The sequence below is a fragment of the Typopeltis vanoorti genome, chromosome 3, assembly GCF_054136105.1.
Source record: "Typopeltis vanoorti isolate ZY-2024b chromosome 3, IOZ_Tvanoo_1.0, whole genome shotgun sequence".
In the NCBI taxonomy this organism is placed as follows: domain Eukaryota; kingdom Metazoa; phylum Arthropoda; class Arachnida; order Uropygi; family Thelyphonidae; genus Typopeltis; species Typopeltis vanoorti.
The window spans coordinates 92,908,417-92,932,949 of NC_143551.1; the positions used below are offsets into that span (position 1 = coordinate 92,908,417).

At 37.2% G+C, this 24,533-nt stretch overlaps 1 protein-coding gene across 2 annotated transcripts in view; it reads right to left on the reverse strand.

The window, feature by feature from the left end:
• The window catches only part of Mcm10 (minichromosome maintenance 10 homolog), a 156,130-nt gene that overhangs the window by 109,818 nt on the left and 21,779 nt on the right, over positions 1 to 24,533 (reverse strand). For both annotated transcript variants that reach the window (XM_090390737.1, XM_090390736.1), the window contains exons 5-8: positions 23,302 to 23,463; positions 11,454 to 11,581; positions 3,818 to 3,898; positions 456 to 551 (exon numbers count right to left, since the gene is read on the reverse strand). In XM_090390737.1, the coding sequence (XP_090246863.1) occupies positions 456 to 551; positions 3,818 to 3,898; positions 11,454 to 11,581; positions 23,302 to 23,463 (467 nt within the window). The remainder of the gene's footprint in view (positions 1 to 455; positions 552 to 3,817; positions 3,899 to 11,453; positions 11,582 to 23,301; positions 23,464 to 24,533) is intronic.

Sequence of the window (24,533 nt, forward strand, 5' to 3'; positions counted from 1 at the left end):
AACAGGCAATAGATATGAATCCTTCTGTGGGATGTGTATTGGAGCCCTGAAGTGGCTTGAAAAAGTTCTATGTTTGGTCTCTAGAGCACAGTTTCTGGACCAAGTAAATAATAAATAAAAATACAAAAAAATAGGAAAAATAATATTCTTAGCCCACTGGTATTAACATACAATAGGTTTACAATTTTTTTGTGTAAGGGAGTTACAATTAAATAATAATTATAATACAAATAATAATAAAAAGAAACTAGTCACAAAATCTTAATCATTATAGAATATCATTAACATTTAGCACACGAGAAAAATGACGACAAATTTTTAAAAATGCAAAATTATACAATGCATATTTTTATTAACAGCTTGAGACTTCTTAGAAACATCTGTAACTATATTATTCTAGAATATAACATGAAGGAGTTATTTTATTTTTGGAGTTAAATATTCTAAAGTTTTACCTTTCAGCAATTGGAGTAAAAAGCTTTCCTCCATACATCACTGATTGACCATTTAGCACTTTATTTTTAAGGCACTTTGGCTCCATTCCTGAATACCTACAGAAATAAGTCAGACACTATAAACATATTAAAGCATATCAGATGAGAATATTTTTGTAAGGGAGGGCGGGGGGGATTCTTGGTATCTTTAACACACACACACATATATATATATATATATATATATATACAGTGGATTCTAGTTAACTGAACCACATTGGGAACCGCATAATTTGGCCCAATTACGAGGCTGCCAGTTAAACCAAGTTGCCCGTTAAGAATTTAAAAGGTAAAAACGTAAGTCAAAATATAAGTACAATCCGCACGGTTAGCCTAGTGGCTATGCGCTTCGCAACCATATGCCTGGGGAAGGAGTGTCCTAGGTTCGATTCCCGTCGGTGACGTGAGGAGCTGAAGGATCTTCCTCAGCCATAGCCAAGTTAGCCAGTCTTGGGCGTGGACAGCAGGGTTTTTTCCCCAGTTTATTCTGGGGTTTTTCATCCTGCAAAGCAGGCAAACTGGCCTTGAGAACTCAACACTACAGGCCATAGGATACACCGGCGCATAAGGCTGACCACCTTATCCTGTAAACGGAGTGAGGTCCGATGATCAATGGACCCTCGACACCGCAAGGTAAAAGAGGGTATAAGGAAGATGATGACAAATATAAGTTAGACAGGTTTTTCATTTATTGTGTAGCAAAATTATTGACTTATAAACTTAAACAATTGGCTTTAATTAAAGTAAAATACTTGCTGTAAAAATATTTTCATTTATATACATATTAAACATGCATGCAGTTCTTAGCAGTTAATGACATTGTAGAAATTGATCGAGCATAGTCTGTCACTTGATCAATTCATACAATTTGATTGATAACAATTAAACAAAATCAGCACAGTCACCTATTGCAGATATAACACTGCCTTCATTGCTTTCCTGCATGAAGTGTCATAATCCAATAATAAATTTTGCAACGTACTGGGTAGCCACTTGTCCAAGCTTAGGAGTATCATCTTCATTGCTTTCTTGTTCTTCTATTGTCTTCTGATATTTTGCTGCAGTTTCCTCCACAATTTCCTCCTAAAAATCTTCATTTTCATTATAGTATTGAAAAGAAGCTCAGAAACCCTAGTCATTCTCCATCCATTTCTTGTCTGTCCAAGACAGGTTGGGTCATCTAATTAGGATTTTAGAGAATTTAATGCAACTGGCTTGCCACTCCTCTGCTGTATCCCTAAGGTGAGTATTTTATGTCTATAGATATGTGTGTTCACAGATCTATAGATAAGAACTTACCTCCACTCTACTAAACAGTGTCAAATATTACATTGAAACTAACACCATGATCTAGAGATACAAGGCAGTTGCAAGAGGCATTTCTCCTTATATGAATATCCAGATCTCAGGTTGGGCTGACTTGCACTTCTTTGCCTTTCCTGGCACAAATACATCTCAACCATAGCTTCTTAGCCTCCAGAAGACTAGGCATTCTTTTGAACTCAAGACCACCTACAGACATTGTACAACTTCTAAATCAGCTCAGCTTGATACGTAGCTCATACAATTGTGATGGTGTACCAAAAGCTTCCAACAAGAATACTTGATCCTATTCAGAAGAGAGCAATCCACTTAATGGATGACTTCACTCAGGATTTTATCCAGTCACTTTCTCAGAGATGTTATGTTTCTTTTCAACTCAAGACCATCTACAGACATTGTACAAATTCTAAATCAGCTCAGCTTGATACATAGCTCATACAATTGTGATGGTGTACCAAAAGCTTCCACCAAGAATACTTGATACTATTCAGAAGAGAGCAATCCACTTAATGGATGACTTCGCTCAGGATTTTATCCAGTCACTTTCTCACAGATGTTATGTTTCTGCATTATACTTCTTCAATAGGTATTTTCATGGACAATGTCTGAACTGGCTACCAATTATCCCTCCCCCTTCTTCTAAGAACAACTGCTGTTCATTTAAACAACTTCCCTCACTAAATCTGATCCAAAGACAACACCCTTCAGCTATTCAAGAAACACACTTCTAATCCCTCCTTTACACTTTCTCCCCACATGGTACTTACAATGCTACAAATTTTGCGTGTGGGATTTATATTAAAAAGTAGACACTGGGGACATTTTGAAACAAAATTTTAAAGGTAAAACAAAAGAAAGCAATTGATCCTTTTTTTTTCTTGCAGGAACATGGAGTATAGTGGCCTCAAGCAATGCACTCCATGCTCCCATGAGAAAAAGGGTGGTGAGTGTAAAGACCATGAATTTATTTATTCATATGGAGTTTCCTCCCTTTTCTCCCCCGTTCTTATTGGAGCGAGTTGAGCCCCCTCATGGAGGGTTAAGTATTTATGGCTGCAGATCCGTGTGTGTTCACAGGGCTGGTTTGCCTGATTGCGGGATGAAAACTCCCAGATAAACTGGGGGGAAAAAACCTGCTGTCCAAGACCGGCTAACTTGGCTATGGCTGAGGAAGATCCTTAAGCTCCTCATGTCGGCGACGGGAATTGAACCAGGACATTCCTTCCCCAGGCATATGGTTGCGAAGCGCAAAGCCAGTAGGCTAACCATGCAGACAAAGACCATGAATGATGTGATGTAAAGTAAATCTTTCACAATTAATCTCTTGACTCAAAGGAAATCCTGTGATGATGATAAGACAATAGAAACAAATCAGAAAGAACCTGACAATTTTAAACTGCCTCTCCAAATTTTGTCTCAACATAAACAGTTCTTTCATATATCAAACTTCTTCTTTGTCCTTGCCATTATCCCATTTTACTTGGGATTGGCTAGCCTAGTCTGTATTGCTAAGATATCCTGTCCTGAGTTGTTGATGTCTACAACTGGGAAGTTTGGAAGCCTTTTTTTTAATAAGGGACATCTGTGTTAAATGGGATCTACTATGTCCCCTAGGTTCCATATACACTTTTCATTATTATTATTATGTGATGCCTCCAGGGAGTCCAAAGAGTCATCAAGAGAGGGCACCTACTCTACAACTCAATCCACAAATTACAATGAACCGCAACTACCATCATCATCTATACCAATGCCATCTACTGACCACCACCACCACTAGTATTTTCACAGACAATCACAAATATCAATACCCATGGCGGGATTCGAACCTGCAGCCTTTTAGCTGGCGAGTGGATGTGCTAAGCACTCGACCAACTAGGCCAGCACTTCTATTATCTTCTTTCATATTCAAACATTTCTTAATTTTTTAAATCAAAATTTGGGGAAAAAACATGCATCAAAAATTCTGATCTATTCTAATAAGCATATAAAACACTTACGATGCATGAAGTTCTATTCTCTTTGAGCTCAGTTTTTTATATTCACTTTTCACATGATAGGGACAATATTCACACTGGGAACTATTCAAATAAATAAAAACAGAAGCAGTTAAAGAGGCTTTGTACTCCTTTATTCAATTTTTATATAACACTGAACCAAAACGGATACCAAAAAAAAATTCATACTGTTAAGAGTGGACAAGTTTTTTTTTCAGGGAGAAAGTGTTCATCATCACTGAACCAGATGGTAAAAGAAAAATGTGTATAGAGGACAGCAAGAGAACTTGTCCACTCTTAATAGTAAGAATTTAAATTCAATAAGGAACATATATTTACAACTTCGTGTGCAATGCCTTGACATGTTGTTTGATTTATAACTAAAATCAATCTATCAGAGACTATATTATATATTAATCAGGTACCAATAAATTACTTAAATAAAAATTAAGAAAAATGTTAAGAAATTGTGACTATACTGCCAAATTAAATTTTAGAGAATTAAGTAAATTTGCATGCTATTGTGATCTGTAAAAAATTCATCCTAACAACATTTTACAATGAAACAAAAATTCTAACTTATTTTCTTGCTCCAATTGCATCAACAACAAAACTAGGTCTTACTTCCTTCCATGACATTTTCCAGAGATCTCATCATAGTACTTTATCTGTATGTTTTTTTTTTAAAAGAAATGAACAAAAACCCACTTTGACAATCTATTCCTACTTTTCACTATATCTGCAACACAATGACATCATTATCATCATTTCTTGATATATTCAGTTCAAGTGAACTGAATTAAGGTAGTTCACTTGAATTGAATTCAAGTGAACTACAGATTAGCTTTGCTTACACATTCTTAAATGCTAATGATGTGGATTTCCTTTGCAATATCCTCTTTTTTTAATATGATTTTGCCAACAATACAAATCTGCTCAACTCCCCCAATTTTCTTTAGACCACTCTTTATTTTAAGAGAGAACTTGCTCCTCATTTATTTTTACAATCCAGTCTCTAGTCTCATATATTCACAAATATAACCTATAAAGAACTGTTTTATTTCTCACCCAACTCTCAGATCCACAAATTAAAACTGGTCAAGATTGTCTTCTCTACTGCTACTTGACTGTTCTGGCTAATTTCTTTCTTATTCCATATAAATTTATTCTAATAGCTACTCAGCACAATTGCTTTATGTATTTTGTGATCTTATTTCCACATTTAATTTGCCATTGTCACTAAAAATTGTACCTACAAGCTCAAATGTTTTACTTGTTCTGCAGTCTTTCCAATGAGAATGCAAATAATGTTTCGATATTCTTACCTATTTTCAAAGTTTTTGTCCTTTTAATGCTGACTATTACAGTGCAAATTTGTTACAATAGTTTTATTCAATTTAGCTAAAGATTCTTTGAAAATATGTAGTGGTTTTATTCACAAATATAACCTATCTGCATAAAATGTAAAATACTTGATTTTGGTATCAAGTTTCATGTCATTTTCCTTCAAAATGAGATTCATTCAGATAATGAAACAATGATTCCTTGTCTTCCACCTGATTTTACATCTGACCATCTTTTGTACATCTTTCGATTATAACTGCAGATTTACAACTTATAAGTCAAGTTTTAAGTCAGCAGATAAGGTGTACGACTGACTGACATACAAGTATAGGCTATAATACTGTTCCTTATAATATTCAACTTATACCATATAACTGAGTTTTGAGGAGCTTTGCTCCTCAAAACTTTTCTTGACTATTTTTCTTCAAGTAAAAATTGGTCCTGACAAAGTCCCCCCTTTGGTCTGAACCCAGCTGGTTCTTTGTAAAGTTTTGCTTCCAAAATTTTTCATCTCTTTTCAAGTACAGTCTATTCTAACTATAACAAATTACTGAAACATCCTAATCACAGTCCCAAAGATAATACTATACTAACAAAAATTCACTAGCAAACTATCCACCATAACAAACTGTTGATATTGTCCTTAGGCATTTACTATAGTGACATTTTACCATAAGTTTGTATAAATCTTAAATGGAACACTTACCAGAGAAATTACTCTATAATTCTCACAATCAGTTTTATTTAAATTTTTACAGATGAGTACTATAAGCACTCTATTCCAATAATTCAGAATTTGATATACCATTCTAAATTATATAACCTATCAGACATTCATTCAGCACTGTAAAATTTTTATATCTCCATATCTGAACATTTCTTGTTAAATATCATCTACTTAAATGCATTTTCAGCTCCAGTATACTGAAATGCTCTGATTGCATTCCTCCTTGTATTTTCTTGTATATTGGAAATATTGTGTAAATTGTTTAACACATTTGCTCACATGTGTTTAGTTAGCATTTTGTTATAAGATAAAAGGGCTGTGTTACTCTTTTTGTACAGAAAGTAACCATAAAGAATAATCTCATAAAATTCAATAAAAAATAACTTTCAACAGCATTTATCAACTACATGTGGTATTTTAAAAGAACCAAAAACAAAATCAATAGAAGAAAAACTAAACAATACAAACAAAAAAAGGATAGAACATGTAAACCAAATGGCCAACACCCATATCCTAAACAAATACTAAAATATAAGCCAATTGGAAAGAGAAGGCCAGGTAGACCTCAAAAAAGAATACTGGATGGGTAATGAGACCAGAACAGGCCAATATGGTCTATACCCGTAATTAGCATTATGATGATGACGTGATATATCTTACATGCTCCTATTGCGTGACTGCTAGGTCTTTGTATAATGTGTTGCTTATGCCTTTAGTCAGCAACAATTAAGAACTGAGATTTTTTTTTTTTTTCTTTCTTGAGCAATTCGGTGAAATTAAGAAAAAGGAAGGTGCCCCATCCTGAACAATGGGTTTTAGGGTGTTGAAATTTTAATAATTTCACTTGATCTACCTCACTTTCCTTATCCAGGAAAATATACCATTGTGTTTTGTTCATATGGAATATCAGCCAGATTTCAGTACAGTGAACTATGACACACTGGTGAAGTGCTGAACTCACAATACAATGTCAAGTTCCTTTCTAATATTATTCTGCGATTGATGCCATCTATTCACCACATTAATTTGATCAACTTATTTCTAATACAACTGACAGATCTGGTGAATGAAACTGAACACTGTCATGTATACTAAAACTCTGTATATTTTCAGAAGTTTCTCTTTTATTCTGTATAGATTTATTCAGTTGAATCCCTACAATACCAGCTTTTGCTTATTCTGTTGTCTATTTCCATATTTAATTTCTCATCTTCACCAAAAGTGTCCTAAACAGCTAAAGTGTTTCACTTGTACTATGGGTTTCTCATTTATATGCAGCTGATGTTTTCAATGTTAATGCCTATTTTCATAGTCTTTGTCCTTTTCTTGCTGATTTGCTTACCGTATCTATTACAGCAGTTATTCAATTCAGTTAAAGATATAATATTATTGTCTATAAAATAAAGGGCTACAATGATGAGAATCATTTATACTGAAATTTCATCATCAATATCATCATCAAATTCCTGACATGTACCTACAAGGGGTGTACAGGATATGATAGTACTACATGAAAAATTTACATCATTATTAACTTCCTATCTACAATTTTCCTCCAAATCAGTCTGTTACTTGTCAAGACTCCAATATTATCATATCAGATCTTATATTTCTATCGTCTAAGGCACATTGTACCGTATCAAACCACCTATATCTCGGTCTTCCTCTGGGTCGTTTTCCTGCCAACCTGACAGAGAACACTTGTTTTGCTAATCTTTCCTCGCCCATTCTGTTTAAGTGATCATACCACCTGAGATTAGCTGTTAATGCATTCCTGGATGCCGACAATGTCAAGTTCTTTCCTAATATCCTCGTTTTTAATATGATATTGCCATTGATGCCATCTGTTCACGCCTCTATTCTTTCTCAGGACTCTTCTCATATCTGCAGTCTCTAGTCTTTGGTCAAGTGTTTTGCTTCTGACCCAGCTTTAACTTATAGATCAGGGATCTATAAGTTAAACCTGGTTTGAACACTTTCTTGTATACAGCTAATTTAGTGTTCCGACTAATTTCTCTCTTATTCCACATGAATTTATTCAATCGACTTCCTACCATACCAGCTTTGTTGATTCTGTTGTCTATTTCCATATTTAATTTACCATCTTCAGTAAAAATCGTGCCTAAGTAGCTGAAATGTTTTACTTGTTCCACAGGTTCCCCGTTCACAACACAATTGACATTTTCAACAATTCTACCTATTTTCATTGTCTTTGTCTTTTTAATGCTGATCTTCATACCATATCTATTACAACAGTTATTCAATTTAGTCATGGACTCTTGCAAACTTGTAGCACTATCTCATCTCATCTCATCTTCCTTATACCCTCTTTTACCTTGCGGTGTCGAGGGTCCATTGATCATCGGACCTCACTCCGTTTACAGGATAAGGTGGTCAGCCTTATGCCCCAGTGTATCCTATGGCCTGTAGTGTTGAGTTCTCAAGGCCAGTTTGCCTGCTTTGTGGGATGAAAAACCCCAGAATAAACTGGGGAAAAAACCCTGCTGTCCACACCCAAGACTGGCTAACTTGGCTATGACTGAGGAAGATCCTTCAGCTCCTCACGTCACTGACAGGAATCGAACCTAGGACACTCCTTCCCGAGGCATATGGTTGCGAAGCACATAGCCACCAGGCTAACCGCGCAGACGTAGTGGATTTATTTAGAAGTATAACATCATCCGCATAAAGCAAAGAGCTGACATTAACATCTCCAATTCTGATATCATGTTTAATACCACTTTCCTTCATAATGTGATCGATATAGATAATGAATAACAGAGGGAATAATTTACATCCTTGTCTCACACCAGATTTAACATTAAACCATCTTCCTGTACTTCCTTCAATTCTAACTGCTGACTTACAACTCAAATATAGACTAAGTACTGTTTGATATAATGCTCCATTGACACCTTATAACTGTAGCATATTGAATAGCTTCTCTCTCTCTCTCTTTGGCACCTTGTCATATACCTTTTCCAGATCGCCAAAACTTAAATACAGATCTTTGTAATATTCTTATGCTTTCTAAACTATTTGTCGTAAAGTGAAGATCTGATCCTGACAGTCTCTATTTGGCCTGAATCCAGCTTGTTCTTCACCATGCTTTTCTTCCACAATTCTTCTCAACTGTTTCTCAAGTATGCTTGCATAGATCTTGACAGGAACACTCAGTAGGGAGAGACCTCTGTAATTCTCATATTCAGTTTTATTTCCCTTTTTATATATGGGTACTATTAGAGCTCTACTCCAATCATCAGGAATTCGTCTCTCTGTCCAGGCTTTCTGAACTATGTAGTGCAGCCACTGTAAGACTTTTATAACACCATATTTCAGCATTTCTGGTCGAATATCATCTACTCCTGCTGCCTTTCCACATTTCAAGCCTTTGATGGCTTTTTCTACTTCAAGTATGGATATGTATTCCTAACTGTATGCCTGTTGAGTGTTGTTTTTTACCACTGTGCTATCACTGCTTGTTGTTTCATTTAGCAATTTTTCGAAGTAATTACTCCATACTTCAAGGATATCTTTTTCTCCTATTTTCATGTAACCTTTATCATCTCACTACTTTTACAGCACTCTTTCCTCCATTTCTAAGCTTCTTCAACAACCTCCAGAATATCTTATCACCTTCTTGATATTAATTTTCTATGTTCTTGCCAAAGTTCTCCCATGACTTATGTTTAGCTAGTTTTACACAGTGTTTCGCTTTCTTACATTTGTCTCTGTGTTCTCTAAGAGAACAAGCTGACTTATTTGCCAGGAACTTTTGATCTGCTTTCTTCTTTTCCTTCACTGCCTCTTTAACTTCCTGTGTCCACCATGGAGTTCTTATTTTTCTATCCTTGCAGACAACCTCACCACATGCCTCTCTGGCTGAATCAATGAGGGTTTTCTTCAAGGCTTGCCACTGAATCTCCAAGGTTTGGTTTCTGTTCTCAAACTCTTTCATTTTTTCTTCAATCATGTTTGTGTATTTTAGTCTACAGTTCACATCCGAGAGCTGCTTAACATTTATTTGCTTTAAAACTTTCTTACATGTTATTCTTTTCAGTATGAAATTCAATTTTATCCTGCTCAAGACTAAATAGTGATTGCTTCCAATTTCAAATCCTCTGTACACTCTGGTGTCCTGCACCAGGGAGAAAACATCACTATCAACAATAACATAGTCAATGAGAGTTTTCTTATTATTTGCCTCTTCTCTCCATGTGAATTTGTGCACATTATGTTGGAATATGGTGTTAGTAATAACCAGTCCATGTCCTGAGCAGAAATCCAAATAGTATTTGCCATTATTATTGGCTTTGCTCTTTTCTCCAAATTTTCCCAAAATATTTTTGTATGTCTGACAATCATTTCCTACTCTGCTATTTATATCCCCAACAAGGACCAACTTTTCCTTTTTCATTGTGTCAGTTGCTTTTTCTAAACCATCAAAAAATTCCTCCACTTCTACCTTAGTAGAACCTTCTGTGAGACCATAGGCACAAATAAGTCTCATTGTCCATTTCCCCATTCTAATATTTGCCCACATCACTCTACTTGAGACTGCCTGCCATTCAAGATTAGCCTCGTATTTAGTGTTCAATACTATGGCTACTCCTTCTTTTCCTTGATTGTCATTTCCTGAATATAGCATTTTGTATTTATTGTTCAGAAAGATCTCACCAGTTTTTGTCTTTTTTGTTTCAGTCACCCCTATTATATCGATATGGAACTTATCTAATTCCTCAGCTAACTCCATTTCTTTGCCATTCAGGCTTCTTATGCCCACCGTAACTATCACCATAAGTACTCAACATCACCAGAGGTAATGTTGAGTTGGGGTGTGCTTTCAGATTTGTTCCAGTAGTTGACTTTTCGCTGTTTGCCCTGGTTCCCTGACGAAAACGACGGGGAGCTTGTTTAACTGGGCGATGTCCAAGCCGGGATGAAATTTTGTCATGTTGTACCATAATTTTCTATATTGGTTTAAGCCAATAAGAATACAATTTGGTCGGATAAATCCTAAATTGATAGCCCATCCTCGTTTGCTCAGTATTCAGGTAGATACCCAACAGGGTGCACCACGAGAAGGTGAGGATTGGACATCAGGTCAGAAGCCCTGGTCGGTTCTCTGCATTCCTTTAAAGGCTATGTGGAGGTCTCCTTTCAGTTATACAGCTTTGACCCTTAAGCATCCCTACTGAAATTTCATGTATTTTAATTCATGAAGAACGTGAGAGATAATCAATATCTAAGTATCCCCCACCAAGTTAACTTCTTGGAAATAAAATCAGTTAGAACTGGATAAAATGAACAAAAAGGATAAATTTTAACTCACTAAGAATGAAATTAGCCAAACAATACTTCAATTTTCTGTGTCTTTAGAACAGCTCCACAGAGCAATAAGGGATAATGTTCTTGGATTGAAATGAAAAAGTTCATATTTGGACAGTTATTGCATTAATTCAATCATTTATTCCATCGTGAAATAATTACAGCTAAACTGCATGCTATATATTTTAAATAATGCCAAAATGAAATGTGATTTCGTTTATTTTTTAACTTATGACTTACACATTGACAACAGCCATACAGGGTTGACTATCTTTTCTACGCCCCTTGCAATGACCAAAGTCTTTTGATGAACCCATCATCATCAGTTTCCCTGGAACATCTACAGACAAGCTAATTTCATAAGCATTCTATAATAAAGATATTTAGAAGAGTATATCAGTAACATATGCAGCATCTGTTCTTATTAAATAAAATAAATCTAACACAGTTTCTTTAAAATATCCATTAGCATATATGGGTAAAAAGATAATACACTATATATCAATAATTGTCTGGACACTTTAGCAATTTACTATTGATACCAGCAGACAAAATCTAATATCAGGTATGTCCGCTTTTGGCTTTGATCACTTGCTGCACTCTTTGAGGGAGGCTTTTCACCAATGTGCAACAGACATCAGGTGGCATTTGCCTCCATTCCTCCATCTAGAGGCCAGGGCAGTCGTTTAACACCCATCTCTTCATACCATTCCATAACAGCTGCAGCTTTGTGGCATGGGGCATTGTCGTCTTGATAGTAACACAGGTCAGCTCACATAAAAACTCCACAGTATAGGCAGCACCTGATTATCCAGAACATCTTTTTCAAAGAGATAGCTAATTCCAAATTCCCGTTGGGCTGTACACATTACATACAATACAAAATGTTAAGAGAAAAGACTATTTACAGGTGTTCTGGGTTCTGCCTAACTGTAAAAACTTGATGTGTTCGTTATACAAAATTTATTCTTGTTGCATCGAATTTTTACAGTGTAGGCAGCACCTGATTATCCAGAATATCAAGGTACTGAGCTGCCTTCATAGAATCATGAACAATGACCAGTGGTCCCACTCCAAACCAGCTGAATTCACCCCACACCATTACTCCACCACCAAACTTTACTGTGGGTACGATACACTGTGATAACAAGCGTTCACCAGGCTATCTCCATACTCTGCCATCAGACTGAAAACAGGTGAACCTTGATTCATCACTCCAGAGTACTGTTTTCCACTGATCAATAGTCCAGTTCACACACTCTTTCCACCAGGCCAGATGAGCAGCCTTGTTCATTGTAGTGATGTTCAGCTTGTGTGCTGCTGAACATCACTTCTGTGGAAATCCAGTAAATGGAGTTCTTTTTGTACAGTTAGTGCTTGGTGTTACTGGCACTCTGGAACTTATCACGGATGATCTGTGCTGATTGTAACCAGTTTTTACATGCCACCCATTTTAAAACCCTCCTGTCCCTGTCAGTCATTTTTGGTGGCCACCCTGGGTGTTTTCTTGCATTACTGATGCCAGAAAACACCCAGGTGGTGTGATCAATAAATGGAGATTTGTTGATCACACCACCAACCATTGATTTTGGATGCTCCAGTTAAGTGGCAATGTCATGTATGGACATGCCACCAATGTGACAGCCCATGATGACCTCTCTCTCGAAGTCATGGAGTTCATGTCATGTTGCCTATATTCACCTATATTCAACTGCTACGATGAAATAAACGTGTCGGGTTTTCTTTCCTCGGTTATATATCCAGGGGATGCTGCAGCAGTGTAATATTCTCGGCATTTAATTTTATACGTTCCCCTTTTAATACTCTAGATTCCTAACTTCTGTATTCTATACTCCTTCTACCCAAGAGCAATGGAAATATTTATTTAGATTTTATGACTGCGCCATCCATGCCTCGATATATTGCAAGAAATATAGTACTTCCAGTAGGTTATTAAATCTTTCACAACAAAATTTCTTTATTATCCCCAAGTTATCAATTTGCTTTGCAGTCCTGGCCCTTTTCTCACTTAGTATTTATATCAATGATTCCCGCTTAGGTTCGATTTTTATTTAAGATCAATGCATTGCAATTAAAAATAAGATCAGGCAAAATCTTTGTTTAAAATGCAACATAGGATTTAATAGTCAACAAACAGGCATATATTTTACACTATAAGACAGAGAGTGATCCTCTGTAATTCTCAAAATAAACTCTAAAAACAAACTTGCATATATCTCTACTTCAATTAATACAAGGCACACATCATGTTATCTATCTAGCTTAAAGAATTATCATCAATAAATTTCTCAATACCTCCATATATCTCTCTCTTCAATTAATACAAGGCACACATCATGTTATCTATCTAGCTTAAAGAATTATCATTAACAAACAACTTGTTAAGGACATGTTACGATTAATATAACATATTGTAAACTTGGTTAAGAAAAATCATACAAGATTATATACAGGTGTTAGATAAAAATCATAACCCAAAATATTTCTTAGGAATTAGCTATACTCATTCTTAGATGCAATCATCAAAGCTATTCTTATTCTTAGATGCAATCATCAAAATCCAGACAGAACAAGTCTCTAAAAGTTATTCTGGCTATTAATGTCCCTCTTACATGCATTTTTCCAGTTCTACAACCTATTCTTATAGCGTCACACAGTCTAAATAAAACAATATTTTAACTCACACGGGCTGTCTTCTGTTGGGTTGCACTCTCGAATTCCATTGCTGCAACTTCCTATGTTTCTTTTTCTTCGTCTCAGGTTTTGGATCTCTCCTCCTTCAGGTCCTTGGGATACCGGCCATTCATCAGGTTGGCTCGGAGGATGTGGGTGACGATTCACCGGTGTGTTCATACACTGGTGAAGGGTCGCGAATTGTCAGGGCCTTCATGGACTTAGATAAGCAGAACGGCTCATAGACTAATTCGGTTGCTCCTCAGCTGCTTCGTCCCTTGGTCATCTACGCTTCTAAGCTAAATGACGGCTTGCGGCATGGCTTCCTCCTTGACACGTCAGGACTTCACTCTAAGGCTTTCTATCACATCGTCTCCTCATATGCTCGTTATGTCTCCTTGCCAAAACTCTCCATGTCTCTGGAAGTCCCATCTTATATTCCATCAGTTCCAAGACCCTGGGTTCAGTTTTCTAAACCCCGTGCACTTACTCGAATCCCTTACGTTGTCATATGATTCCTGGTTATGGAACCTTCGACAAGCCCTTTCTTCTCCATCTTCATTTTCTAATCTCATTAAGTCAGCCAGCAGAACATCTGTTTGAATTTTGCCGCCCCCTTTTTGCATCGACCTTGAGGTCACTTAGGGTTGAACTTGTAAACAAAATTTCAAACGGCATTCCGACTGTAGAGCGTTTCCCTTAGCCTTGAAAGTTTTACATCTTTTTCAAAGAGATAGCTAATTCCCGTTGGGCTGTACACTTTGCATACAATACAAAATGTTAAGAGAAAAGACTATTTGCAGGTGTTCTGGGTCGTGCCTAACTGTAAAAACTTGATGCATTCATTATACAAAATTTATGTTCTTGTTGCATAGAATTTTTACAATGGCCCACCCTTCCTAGAAAAAATTTTCATACACTGAAATGCGGATGACAAATTTTTTTTTTCATCATGTTTCTAGGTCGTGGATCGAAGTTTCTCGGGGGGGGGTTGTAGTAGTTAGTCTTTTCTAACTCTTCTAGATCTTAAGAAATATCTGGTTTGATGGAATTTTATTTCTCCTTGATGTTTTAAGGATACTTGTGACATAAAGACTGAATAATATATGATGCACGTAAACACAAGAAAGATATTTAATTAACCAAATATTTTGGTCTGGAAATAACAAACCATCTTTAGTGGCACTACAAGAACAGTTTTAAAAAAATACAAGGTGGAATACTAACAATAGCTCATTTAAAAATAGAACAAGCCACGTGATGTTATATCACTAAGTATTAAAGGGAATATTTTTAAGCAGAGACATGACTGAAATAAAGATATTAATTAATAATATTAAATAACATAAAATTAATATGAATTAATGATTCTAGTAGCAAGACTTATACGTTGGTTAGACATAACTGGTAATTTGTTTACGGAATTAACAACGCATATAAAGTATATTAATTAAAGGTAACTTTAATGAATAACTTCTATATTTCGGCAACGTCACATTGCCATCTTCAGGAACATAAAGATATGGTATGTGCACTCAGGAACTAACACAAAGCAAATGAGGAAGAAAGCAAGAAACTAATATTGTTCCTAAAGTCCTACTGGTGCCCTCTTGCAGGCTAATTTGGTAGTCTTGGCAGTTGGGCTGAAGTTCTCATAATAAAAATCCCAAATTTGGGGCAGTTTCATGCACCCAAATTTGTTTAGGTTAGGAACGTTTTTTAGAGCTGCTGAAGATTCTTTGAATAATCTTTCGTATTTAAACTTGCTGCGATGAATTATTTTTGTTTTCTTCCAACGAATTTTATGGTGGGTATCTAAGGCATGGTCTGCAAGCCCAGAGCGGCTGTACTGGTGAAACCGGATGTAGTCTTGGTGTTCTGAAATCCTGATATTTGTTGTTCTGCCTGTTTGGCCAAAGTAGGACAATTTGCAGCTGCAAGGGACCTGGTATACACCAGGTAGGTCTAGGGGAAGTGGTTGGTCTTTGGTAGAGCGGATAAGGGATGCCAACTTTTTATATGGTCTGTGCCAGGAAGTAAGGTCATATTTTATGGGGATATTGGTTATTTTCTCAGAGGTGCCCTGGATGTAGGGGATGGTGATAGGCTTGGTGTAATCTTTATTGTGGAGGGGGGGAGGGAGGTTGTGGTTTACAGGTTTTAGTATTTTTTGGGGGTTATAGCCATTGGCTAAGAAAGTGTTGAGGATGTGGTTTAGTTCAATAGTCAGGGCCTTGTCATCTGAGCAGATTAATTTTGCCCTGTTATATAGTGTTTTTATCACCCCATATTGTTGTGTGGGGGGGGGGGATTGCTGGTGAATGTATCTGCCAGTGTGGGTGGGTTTTCTGTAAACAGAGAAAACCAAAGATCCATCAAGCTGGCGGTTGATTAAAGTGTCTAGGAAGGGGAGGGTGTTGTTTTCCTCTTTTTCTAAGGTGAACTGGATTCTGGGGTGTTGGTTGTTTAAGTGTGCTAGGAAGGAGTGGAGTGTGTCTGAGCCATGTGGCCAAATAGCAAACACATTATCCACATAACGAAGCCAAATAGTGGGTTTTTGTGGGGCGGAGTTAAAGGCTTTCTCTTCAAATGTCTCCATAAAGAAATTGGCTAAGGGTGGGGAAAGTGGTGAACCCATGGCTGTCCCCTCTGTCTGTTTGTAGAACTTTCCTTGCCAAACGAAATAGCCTGAGTTCATTGTGAACTGAAATAGGGCTGAGATATCGGGAGGAAACTTGGCTTGGATGAGCTCAAGGGTTTCTTTGAGTGGGACATTAGTGAATAGGGAGGAGACGTCAAAACTGACCATTATGTCAGTGTGTTGGAGTGTGAGGTTTTCTATACTGGCTTTAAAGTGGGCCGAGTTTTTTATGTGTGATGGTGTGTTGCCAGTGTAGTGTGTGAGCGTTTTGGCTAAATGTTTGGCTAATTTATATGTGGGGGAATCAATGTTTTGTTTTCATCGGCAAGGTGATAGACCATAGATCAAGGCCGAGTGTATTCGAAAGCTCTTTCTCTAGTGCCTGTAAGGTTTTGTTTTCATCGGCAAGGTGATAGACCATAGATCAAGGCCGAGTGTATTCGAAAGCTCTTTGTCTAGTGCCTGTAAGGTTTTGTTTTCATCGGCAAGGTGAAACTTTTCACCTTGCCGATGAAAACAAAACCTTACAGGCACTAGAGAAAGAGCTTTCGAATACACTCGGCCTTGATCTATGGTCTATACTTCGTGACATCTCATGCGCATTGGCAAGAAAGGAATTCAAAAAAATACGTACTCGGCACGTGAAAAAATACGAAAAACCTGACAAAGACTTCTACTTCCATACCTCAGCCACCACTCAACACTGTAGTCAACCTCTCATCGGCAGTTTTAAAGCCTGAAGCACTCACCGCACTCTCACGTGGTCACAATTTCGCCCTAGCTCCTAAAAGGATACCTGCTGAAGAAATCATGATCCAAATAGAGCGTGGAATTCGCAACCTGCCTAACCATATCGCCAACAATGTAAGACTGGATGTAGTCGGTGTTCTCACTAAAGCCAAACCTCCAAAATCCAACTTATCCAAAAACGAATATACAGCCCTACAAGAATTGAAAAACAACAAAAAAATAGTAATCACCAAAGCTGATAAGGGAAGCGCCACTGTGGTACTCAATCAAAAAGAGTACAAAGATAAGCTAAATTCTTTAGTACTAGACCGTACTACTTACCTCCCCATTGAATATAATCCGACCAGCTCCCAGATTAGAACTATCCACGGACTCCTTAAGAAAGTCACTTCTTGGCCTGTGGAAGTCACCAACAAACTTAAACCTTATAACTCTAGACCCCCCGATTATATGGACTCCCAAAAATACATAAACAAAATGTGCCATTACGTCCCATAGTGGATGGCATTGATTCCCCCACATATAAATTAGCCAAACATTTAGCCAAAACGCTCACACACTACACTGGCAACACACCATCACACATAAAAAACTCAGCCAACTTTAAAGCCAGTATAGAAAACCTCACACTCCAACACACTGACATAATGGTCAGTTTTGACGTCTCCTCCCTATTCACTAATGTCCCACTCAAAGAAACCCTTGAGCTCATCCAAGCCAAGTTTCCTCCCGATATCTCAGCCCTATTTCAGTTCACAATGAACTCAGGCTATTTCGTTTGGCAAGGAAAGTTCTACAAACAGACAGAGGGGACAGCCATGGGTTCACCACTTTCCCCACCCTTAGCCAATTTCTTTATGGAGACATTTGAAGAGAAAGCCTTTAACTCCGCCCCACAAAAACCCACTATTTGGCTTCGTTATGTGGATAATGTGTTTGCTATTTGGCCACATGGCTCAGACACACTCCACTCCTTCCTAGCACACTTAAACAACCAACACCCCAGAATCCAGTTCACCTTAGAAAAAGAGGAAAACAACACCCTCCCCTTCCTAGACACTTTAATCAACCGCCAGCTTGATGGATCTTTGGTTTTCTCTGTTTACAGAAAACCCACCCACACTGGCAGATACATTCACCAGCAATCCCACCCACCCCCCACAACAATATGGGGTGATAAAAACACTATATAACAGGGCAAAATTAATCTGCTCAGATGACAAGGCCCTGACTATTGAACTAAACCAAATAAAGATTACACCAAGTCTATCACCATCCCCTACATCCAGGGCACCTCTGAGAAAATAACCAATATCCCCAAAAAATATGACCTTACTTCCTGGTACAGACCATATAAAAAGTTGGCATCCCTTATCCGCTCTACCAAAGACCAACCACTTCCCCTAGACCTACCTGGTGTATACCAGGTCCCTTGCAGCTGCAAATTGTCCTACTTTGGCCAAACAGGCAGAACAACAAATATCAGGATTTCAGAACACCAAGACTACATCCGGTTTCACCAGTACAGCCGCTCTGGGCTTGCAGACCATGCCTTAGATACCCACCATAAAATTCGTTGGAAGAAAACAAAAATAATTCATCGCAGCAAGTTTAAATACGAAAGATTATTCAAAGAATCTTAAGCAGCTCTAAAAAACGTTCCTAACCTAAACAAATTTGGGTGCATGAAACTGCCCCAAATTTGGGATTTTTATTATGAGAACTTCAGCCCAACTGCCAAGACTACCAAATTAGCCTGCAAGAGGGCACCATTAGGACTTTAGGAACAATATTAGTTTCTTGCTTTCTTCCTCATTTGCTTTGTGTTAGTTCCTGAGTGCACATACCATATCTTTATGTTCCTGAAGATGGCAATGTGACGTTGCCGAAATATAGAAGTTATTCATTAAAGTTACCTTTAATTAATATACTTTATGTGTGTTGTTAATTCCGTAAACTAATTACCAGTTATGAATTAATGAGTTATCCTGATTAGACTTTCCCATTTTTTTTATATAAATATACAATATTAAATCCTTCTTTCATGTTCTTCTTTTCAATATGAAATTCAATTTTATCCTGCTCAAGACTAAATGGTGATCACTTCCAATTTCTAATCCTCTGTACATTCTAATGTACTGCACCAAGGAGAAAACATCACTATCGACAATACACAGTCAATCTGAATTTTCTTATTCCTTGACATTATGTTAGTAAGATATTCCATGATAGAAAGCGTAGAAGCCTTACTGCATCGTCCTAACCTGAATCGGAATGACTGTATATCTATATCAAAAATCTGGGAAAGTCTAATCAGGATAACTCATTAATTCATATTAATTTTATGTTATTTACTATTATTAATTAATATCTTCATTTCAATCATGTCTCTGCTTAAAAATATTCCCTTTAATACTTAGTGATATAATATCACGCAGCTTGTTCTATTTTTAAATGATCTATTGTTAGTATTCCACCCTGTATTTTTTTAAAACTGTTCTTGTAGCGCCACTGAAAATTTTCTGCTATTTCCAGACCGAAATATTTGGTTAATTAAATATCTTTCTTGTGTTTACGTGCATGTATTATTCATTCTTTCTTTTTCCTGCATTCATCACATTGCTGTCCCCTTCCTCCGGGATGGCATGGGATCTTTCTGATTCTTCATCATTCAGGTCTGGATACTCGTATCCGCGATAACGTGTGGTCTCTTCCTCCAGAGCAAGATTTTCGAACAAACTCCTTTGAAAATCTGTTTTTTTTTATGGCATCTGATATTTCTCCCACGGCAATCTATTTCTCCCTCCTTCTCTCTCTCTTTCAACCGGGAGGGGTGGGAGTGACTTTCCTTTTTCCTATAATTCTTTCCATTTCCTCCCCCAAACAGACTAGGCTATCATTTCTGATTTTATAAGACCTTAGTCGATCGGAATGCACTGTTATTATTCTGTTTTGATCTTTCTGATCCTGAATTTTATAGGTCATGAGGTAAAGTTTTCCTATGATTTCATAATGGTCCTGATGCTCTCTTTCCGAATTTTCCTCCTTTGTTTTTGATGGCAGTCTGCTCAAGTAGAACTAAATTTCCTGCCTTTAAGTCTTTATATTTTTTAAGTTTATTTATGTATGTTCTGGTTTTTTGAGTACTGTTCCTGCTGGATTCAGCGATGATCTCATATGCCAGCTTATTTTTCTTGACCAGCGCATTCAAATACTCGTCAATGTCCGAAAACCCTGTGTCAGCATGGGCATGCCTCAATTCATTTGGGAACCTCGGTTCAAATCCGTACAATATGACAGCAGAAGACTCCTTAATTGCTGAATGAATAGCTGTCCTGCATGCGAATAAGGTGTGGGATAAGTAGGAGTCTCAGTTAGAAGCTCGACTATCAACCAGTTTTGCGAGTGTGCCTGAGCATCTTGTTCAGCCTCTCGCACATCCCATTTCCTTGAGGGTGATGAATAATTTCTTAACTTTAAGTAGTTTACACAACTGCAACATAATCTCTGCAGTGAAATTTGCTCCTTGATCTGATATAAGTGTTTGAGGAGTCCCATACCTAGAAATTATTAACTTAAGGAACTTTGTTGCTACGCTCTTTGTTGTCTGGTCCTTCAATGCTGTTGCTTCAGGAAACCTAGTGAACATATCCATAGCTATGAGTATATATTTGTTCCCCTTCTGTGTAGTGGGGAGGGGTCCGACTCTGTCGATTGCCACAGCTTGAAAGGGTCTGACAGGAACAGGTTGCAGCGGAGCCTTTCCCCCAAATGTGGATCTAGCTTGACATATGTGGCATGAAGAAACATATGCAGTCACATCATTTCTCATTCCTTTCCAAATGTATCTCTCACTGATTCTGTGCCATGTTCTATTGATCCCTTGGTGGCAGCCAAATCTGAATCATGAAATGTGTAAAGTATCCACGGTATTGTGGCGGTAGCATAGACAAGTTCGGCTGCTCTTCAGCTGTTTCGTCCCCTGGTCATCTACGTTTCTGGACTAAATGACGGCTCGCAGCATGGCTTCCTCCTTGACACGTCAGGACTTCACCTAAGGCTTTCTATCACATCGTCTCCTCGTATCTTCTATGTGTCAAAACTCTCCATGTCTCTGGAAGTCCTATCTTATATTCCATCATTTCCAGACCCTGGGTTCAGTTTTCTAAACCCCATGCACTTATGCGAACCCCTTACGTTGTCATATGATTCCTGGTTCTGGAACCTTCGACAAGCCCTTTCTTCTCCGTCTTCATGTTCTATTCTCATTAAGTCAGCCAGTGGAAATCCGTTTGAATTTTGCTGCCCCCTTTTTGCATCAACCTTGAGGTTACTTAGGGTTGAACTTGTAAACAAAATTTCAAATGGTGTTCCGACTGTAGAGCGTTTCCCTTAGCCTTGAAAGTTTTACATCTTTTTCAAAGAGATAGCTAATTCCAAATTCCCGTTGGGCTGTACACATTACATACAATACAAAATGTTAAGAGAAAAGACTATTTACAGGTGTTCTGGGTTCTGCCTAACTGTAAAAACTTGATGTGTTCGTTATACAAAATTTATTCTTGTTGCATCGAATTTTTACAGTGTAGGCAGCACCTGATTATCCAGAATATCAAGGTACTGAGCTGCCTTCATAGAATCATGAACAATGACCAGTGGTCCCACTCCAAACCAGCTGAATTCACCCCACACCATTACTCCACCACCAAACTTTACTGTGGGTACGATACACTGTGATAACAAGCGTTCACCAGGCTATCTCCATACTCTGCCATCAGACTGAAAACAGGTGAACCTTGATTCATCACTCCAGAGTACTGTTTTCCACTGATCAATAGTCCAGTTCACACACTCTTTCCACCAGGCCAGATGAGCGGCCTTGTTCATTGTAGTGATGTTCAGCTTGTGTGCTGCTGAACATCACTTCTGTGGAAATCCAGTAAATGGAGTTCTTTTTGTACAGTTAGTGCTTGGGGTTACTGGCACTCTGGAACTCATCACAGACGGTCTGTGCTGATTGTGGCCAGTTTTTGAATGCCACCCATTTTAAGAACCTTTTGTCCCTGTCAGTCATTTTTGGTAGCCACCCTGGGTGTTTTCCTGCATTACTGATGCCAGAACGTCTCCATTTGTTGATCACACCACCAACCATTGATTTTGGATGTTCCAGTTGAGTGGCAATGCCACGTATAGACATGCCACCAATGTGACAGCCCATGATGACACCTCTCTCTCGAAGTCATTGAGTTCATGTCCTGTTGCCTATATTCACTTATATTCAACTGCTACGATGAAAAACTGCTTCCTACTATCTATACACCAGTTTTTGTTATTAACAAACCTGGAATGTTCCATACTCCACAATAACAGCGGTGTCCAGACAATTATTGGTAGATAGCATACAGCTGACTCCCCCTATGGCAAACATTATTCTAATAAACTGCTTAGTTCCACAGGCATAATGCTATTTTAAATAAAATTCACATTGCAAACAATTCACTATAACAATGGCTACTACTGTGGTCTGTCTCTACTGAGAGTCAACAGGTGTTCTGGGTTCTGCCTAACTGTAAAAACTTGATGTGTTCGTTATACAAAATTTATTCTTGTTGCATCAAATTTTTACAGTGTAGGCAGCACCTGATTATCCAGAATATCAAGGTACTGAGCTGCCTTCATAGAATCATGAACAATGAATAAAGAAGTGAAATTTTAGGTCATCATCTGACCTAAAATTTCACTTCTATCGAAAACAAAGCATTTTTCCCCATTAAAATTGATATAAGCAATGATACAATAACTAACTGTTACTGCCTCTTGACACAAGGGTAGTTATCTGGCCAATGAAGTACATTGATTAGATAATACTGTTAAGAATACTCCAACTTCCAATCTTGTTTGTGTTATTTTATGATAGAGCCATAATTCATTCAGTACTAAGCCAAATAATTTCACTAATGAGAATTTCAGTACAATTATAAAAACAATATTAGAAAATCTTACCGAGTTTTGCTTATCTGGCATAATAGATGGATTTAATATGCCAACCACTGCACCAATAGCTGTTTTCCAATGTTGATTATGCACCTCTCCAAATAAAAATAAGCTCACTACTTTGCTGCAATCTTTAAGATCACTCATTTTCCATATGGAAAATGTCTTACCCTAAACATAAATGAATTCAAAAATCAATCCATGTTACTACATGCCCAGAAAATTAAAATAAAATATTACACTTAAAGTATACAAGTAGCATCTCATTTAGCCACAAAACACATCTGTTGCAATTCCCATCCCATCTTCTGATTATAGGCCCAAAGGCCTAGTAATGTGGCTTGGTCTGGTTTGGCGTTTAGTGGCACAGTGACAGCTAAGGTCAACAGCATTGTGCCAGTATGTGTCACATCAGTACGCAATGTAATAAATACATAAAACAGAATAAACAGGTTAAAAAGTGTATTAAAAAAATTGTAAAAAATTTATAAAAACATACATAAAAGACAAGTGTCAAAAGCTTATATATGCTGTGTAAGCTGTACTAAAAGAAATATATACAATATGTACATAATCTATATTGTGATAAACATTAATGTTCTGTAAAAATTTTAAATGGAAATAACACTTGATGAATCTTATAAAATGTGATTATGTTCACTGATGAAACGAGGGAAGTTAATTAAAATGTGAACGATAGTCCAGTTACGTTACCCTTCAATAGAAAGGAGTGCATAAGATGACTATTACTTATGCGGTGAGTAAGACTTGGCATCTTTGAAACCTGCTGCTGTTTGTGATAGGGTGGGTAATCTTATCTTCATTGTGTGTAAATTGTAAGTGTTCTGACCATTTTACCAGTCTGCAGGATGAAAAACCTGAATTTCTGAGAGAAAAAATCTCTGCCATTTGGCTAACTCACCTTTAGTCGAAAAAGCAGTGATAAAGGTTCTTCATGTCCTAGACAAGAGTCGAACCTCAGGCTTTCCAACCAAAGGGCAGGCATTGTCAATTTTTACATCATTGAAATAATACTGATCTATTACAAAAAACAGAATTTTCTAAACTTTCATAATGTCCCAACAATTAAAACAGATGCAAGACTATTAAACAAAATATACAAACAATTTTCCTCTTCAATCAATTTGCATAAAATTAAATTAGAAACCAATTAATACAGTTAATATTGATAATTAAATAATAATAACATCACACAGTAAACTATATTTATGGCCTCTATA